We start from the raw sequence: 4,609 nt of genomic DNA, 5'->3' as shown, positions 1-4,609 counted from the left end.
CAGGAGATCACTGTGACTCTTTTGGGGAGCTGAGGACCTTTTCTACCCCTTTGGTTTGCTGGTGCAGGAGAAACAGAAGGGAGGGGAATATGGGCTTGAGTGTCTTGCCAGGACTCCTGTGCGTCAGACCCTCACTCACACACACAGCTCTGCTCTGCTTCCATGTGGAGTGGGCTCAGCAGGTGTGCGGCGTGCAGAGCCACCAACGGTGGTGATGGGAGCGGGGGCTGCCTGAATGGCTTCTCTTGCGGCTCCTGCATTAATGATGTCTCTGGTATGACTCAGTCAGAAGCACCTGGCTGAGGGCGTGGGGGAAGGGTGGGTGTCCGTGCCCCTGGAATAGCCCCGTCCACAGCTGGTGCCGCCCCCATGGATCACAGAGCACCCACAGCGCTCAGGAAGGGCCAGGACTGCGACTGCAGAACAGCCCTGCAGCTTTCTTCATGGCCCAAGGATGTTTAACCAGAGACGGGACAGTGACAGGCCAGGTGTAATGGGAAACAAAATCCACATCCCTTCTCTTTATTGAGAGTATTGACAGGATTTCTGAGGTTGGATCAGCCACTGATATGGCTCTTTATGGGCCAATATCCCATCGGTCCCCTGGCTCTCCACGAACACAGTCACTCTGCAAATGCTGCTGCCTGCCCTGGTCTCCTTCCCCCAGTGCCCTGTCCTCTCTGACCAGTGGGTGGAGACAACCGCTATACCATTGCTTCAGGCCTTAGACCCCATCTGACCCTGACTGTGCAGAGTGGAGATCAGTAGCTCATGTCATCACAGATATAAGGGTCCAGGATGGAATAAGTCGCCGTGTCCTGTGTTTCTTGTATCCTATGCCACCAGCGCTGGGGACGGGTCATAAACTGACCTTTCACTTCACGAACACCCTGATTATCCTCGAACGAAGGTGTTTGCTTTTCACGCAGTACACAATTGGGTTAATCAGAGGAGGAACCAGGAGGTTGATGTAGCCAAGGACAATCTGAAACAAGGGAGAAGAGCCCTTCCCAAATCTGTGTATCAAAGTCAGGCTGAACTCTGGTGTGTAGAAGAGCAGAACGGCGCAGAAGTGGGAGACGCAGGTGTTCAGGGCCCTGAGGAACTCCTTGTGGGACGCGATGCTCAGCACTGTTTTGAGGATCATCACATAAGACAGAAAGATGAACAGCGAGTCCAACCCCACCGTTAAGACTGTAATAATCAAGCCATAGATATTGTTGACTCTAATATCTGAACAAGCCATCTTCATTACCTCCTGGTGCATACAGTAAGAATGGGAGAGGACATTCACTCGACAATATCGGAACCATTTCAGGAGAACGGGGAGTGGGAGCATCATGGTCACCCCTCTTAGAATACACACCAGTCCCATCTTGGCTATTCTCGGCAGACTTAAGATGGAGGCATATCTGAGCGGGTTACTGATTGCGACGAAACGGTCAAAGGCCATCAACAAGAGCACGGAGGATTCAGTGAATGTAAATGAGTGGATGAAGAACAGCTGGGCAAGACAGGTATTGAGGCTGATCTCCCTTGAGTTAAACAAAAATACACGCAGTGTAGTGGGTATGCTGGCTATCAATAAGCCTAGGTCTGTGACAGCCAACATGGAAAGGAACATGTACATTGGCTCATGAAGGCTTAGATCTGTTTTTATGATGAACAGAATGAGTGAATTTCCTACTATCGAAATAGCATACATTAAGCAGAAGATGATAGAGATCCAGAGATGGACATCTCCCTGCCCAGGTATCCCAGTGAGAAGGAACACTTCATAGTTGAATTTGGTGTCATTCACAGCTGACATAATGTACTGGGCAGGTCTGAGGAGTTTTGAGCTTTTCTTCCTGAAAGAAAAAAGAATAGGAGATTAGATGACTAGATGATATTTAACAAGATATCATTCTGCTCTCAGACTCCTAGGAGGTCAAGGAAGATGAGCAAAAGCATACTCTTGAATTTACACCACTGATAGGAGGATAGGCATTGCCAGACTGGATCAGACCTAGCCCAGTATCCAGTGGCCAGGTCCAAATGCTTCAGAGAAAAATGGAAGAAGCCCTACAATTGGCAGCTAAGAGATAACCTGCTCCCAGAGAAAGCTTCCCCTGACACTGACTAGTTAGACGTATTTTGCAATGTAAATCAGGAACATTTATAGTGCTTCCAAGATTTTTTTTTAAATCCTCACTACCGTAGTGGACTTTTCTGGTCATCCATATAAACTTCCAGTCCCTCTTTCAATCGTGCTAAGTGCTTGGCCCCATTGCTATCTTGTGGCTGGGAGTTCCACAGCCTACTTGAGCACTGTGTGATTTTACAGTTGTGACCTTCCCACAGACACCCTTTCTCGCTCCCCACTTCTGGGTGTGGCCCATTGTAGCATGACAGGTGTATACACACATGGCAAACGTATGGTGAAAACCATCATTGTATTTATCTGTCCTACATTGAAGCTATTTATAAACTTATTTCATTGCCTCATGATAGATAGATAGATAGATAGATAGATAGATAGATAGATAGATAGATAGAAACAGACTTGTTGAAAGTCTCTGGATGAGGATAAAAGGGGTAAAAAACAAGGGTGATGTCATGGTTGGGGTCGACTGCAGACCAGCTAACCAGGAAGAAGAGGTGGATGAGGCTTTTTTTAAACAACTAACAAAATCATGCAAAGCACGGAACTTGGTGGTGATGGGGGACTTCAACTCCCCAGACCTCTATTGGGACAATAACACAGAAGGGCACAGATTATCCAACAAGTTCCTGGAATCTATTGGAGACAATTTTTTTTATTATTTCAGAAGGTGGAGACAGCTACTGTGGGGGAGGCTGTTCTAGATTTGATTTGGACAAATAGGGAGGAACTGGTTGAGAATTTGAAAGCAGAAGGCAGCTTGGGTGAAAGTGATCATGAAATGGTAGAGTTCAGGATTCTAAGGAATTGTAGGAGGGAGAACTGCACAATAAAAACAATGGATTTTAAGAAGGCAGACTTTAGCAAACACAGGGAGTTGGTAGGTAAAATTCCATGGGAAGCAAGTCTAAGGGGAAAAATAATTGAAGACAGTTGGCAGTTTTTCAAAGAGACATTATTAAGGGCACAAGAGCAAACTATCCCACTGCATAGGAAAGATAGGAAGTATGGCGAGAGACCACGCTGGCTTAACCAGAAGATCGTCAATGATCTAAAACTCAAAAAAGTGTCTACAAAAAGTGGAAACTTGGTCAAATTACAAAGGATGAATATAAACAAGTAGAAACATCACACAAAATGAGATCAAACTAGCTAGGGACATAAAAGGAAACAAGAAAACATTCTGAAAATACATTAGAAGCAAAAGGAAGACCAAGGACGGAGGAATGACAATGAGTGAGGAAAGACAATAACTGAACATGTGGAAATGGTAGCAGTGCTCAATGACTTCTTTGTTTCGGTTTTCACCAAGAAGATTGGTGGCGTTTAGACATCTAACACAGTGAATGCCAGTGAAAATGAGGTAGGATCAGAGTCTAAAATAGGGTAAGAACAAGTCAAAAATTATCTGGACAAGTTAGATGTCTTCAAATTACCAGGGCCTGATGAAATGCATCCTAGAATACTCAAGAAGCTGACTGAGGAGATATCTGAGCCATTAGCAATTATCTTTTAAAAGTCATGGAAGACAGGAGGCATTCCAGAAGACGGGGAAAGGGCAAACATAGAACCCATCTATAAAAAGGGAAATAAGGACAACCCGGGGAATTACAGACCAGTCAGCTTAACTTAACTTACCCAGAAAGATAATGGAGCAAATAATAGGAGACAATAAGGTGATAAGTAACAGTCAGCATGGATTTGTCAAGAACAAATCATGTCAAATCAACCTGATAGTTTTCTTTGACAGGGTAACAAGCCTTGTGGATAGGGAGGAAGCAGTGGATGTGGTATACCTTGACTTTTGATACTGTCTCGCAGGACCTTCTCATAAACAAACTAGCGAAATACAATCTACATGGAGCTATTATAAGGTTGGTGCATAACTGGTTGGAAAATTGTTCCCAGAGAGTAGTTATCAGTGGTTCACAGTTATGCTGGAAGGGCATAATGAGTGGGAACCCACAGGGATAAGTTCTGCATCCAGTTCTGTTCAATATCTTCATCAATAAAGTTTGTGGACAATACCAGGCTGGTCTTTTACCGGGAGACAGTATCATACAAACAATATGTGGAGTACTTCTGAAATACTTTCTAAAGCAAAATCCATTAAACAGGTAAGTTTCAGAGTAGCAGCCGTGTTAGTCTGTATTCACAAAAAGAAAAGGAGTACTAGTGTCACCTTAGAGACCAATTTATTTGAGCATAAGCTTTGGTTATCACTGCTCCTTCCTCCAGAAATGCCAAGAACTCTGCTGCTGGCTTTCGACATGCATTCATTTCACGAACGGTTGGTTTGTAATATTTGTATTGCAATGAAATATTCTGTCACAAGATTTACACATCTGTACTTTCATGCGCACATGTCAAAACCACTGGGACCAAACCTAGGTGGACCTGCTGGCCAAGCACAGATGATCCACAGTATGCAGTCATAACCTATCGGACCTACTACCACAGAGCAAC

General features: G+C 44.6%; 1 protein-coding gene across 1 annotated transcript; it reads right to left on the bottom strand.

Annotated features, from left to right (window-relative positions):
• Positions 1–874: 874 nt before the first annotated feature.
• LOC125626165 (olfactory receptor 51G2-like) lies at positions 875–1,810 on the bottom strand. The gene has a single exon (XM_048828916.2). It carries the CDS (start codon positions 1,808–1,810, stop codon positions 875–877), a length of 936 nt encoding a protein of 311 aa, XP_048684873.2.
• Positions 1,811–4,609: the final 2,799 nt, after the last annotated feature.

The sequence above is a fragment of the Caretta caretta genome, chromosome 1 (assembly GCF_965140235.1).
Source record: "Caretta caretta isolate rCarCar2 chromosome 1, rCarCar1.hap1, whole genome shotgun sequence".
In the NCBI taxonomy this organism is placed as follows: Eukaryota; Metazoa; Chordata; order Testudines; family Cheloniidae; genus Caretta; species Caretta caretta.
Note: the sequence above shows the minus strand (reverse complement) of the source record. Positions and strands in the feature narration are given on the sequence as shown.

Excerpts from the sequence above, each read along its gene's own strand:
- LOC125626165 (XM_048828916.2), bottom strand. The coding sequence starts at position 1,810 with ATGTCAGCTGTGAATGACACCAAATTCAACTATGAAGTGTTCCTTCTC.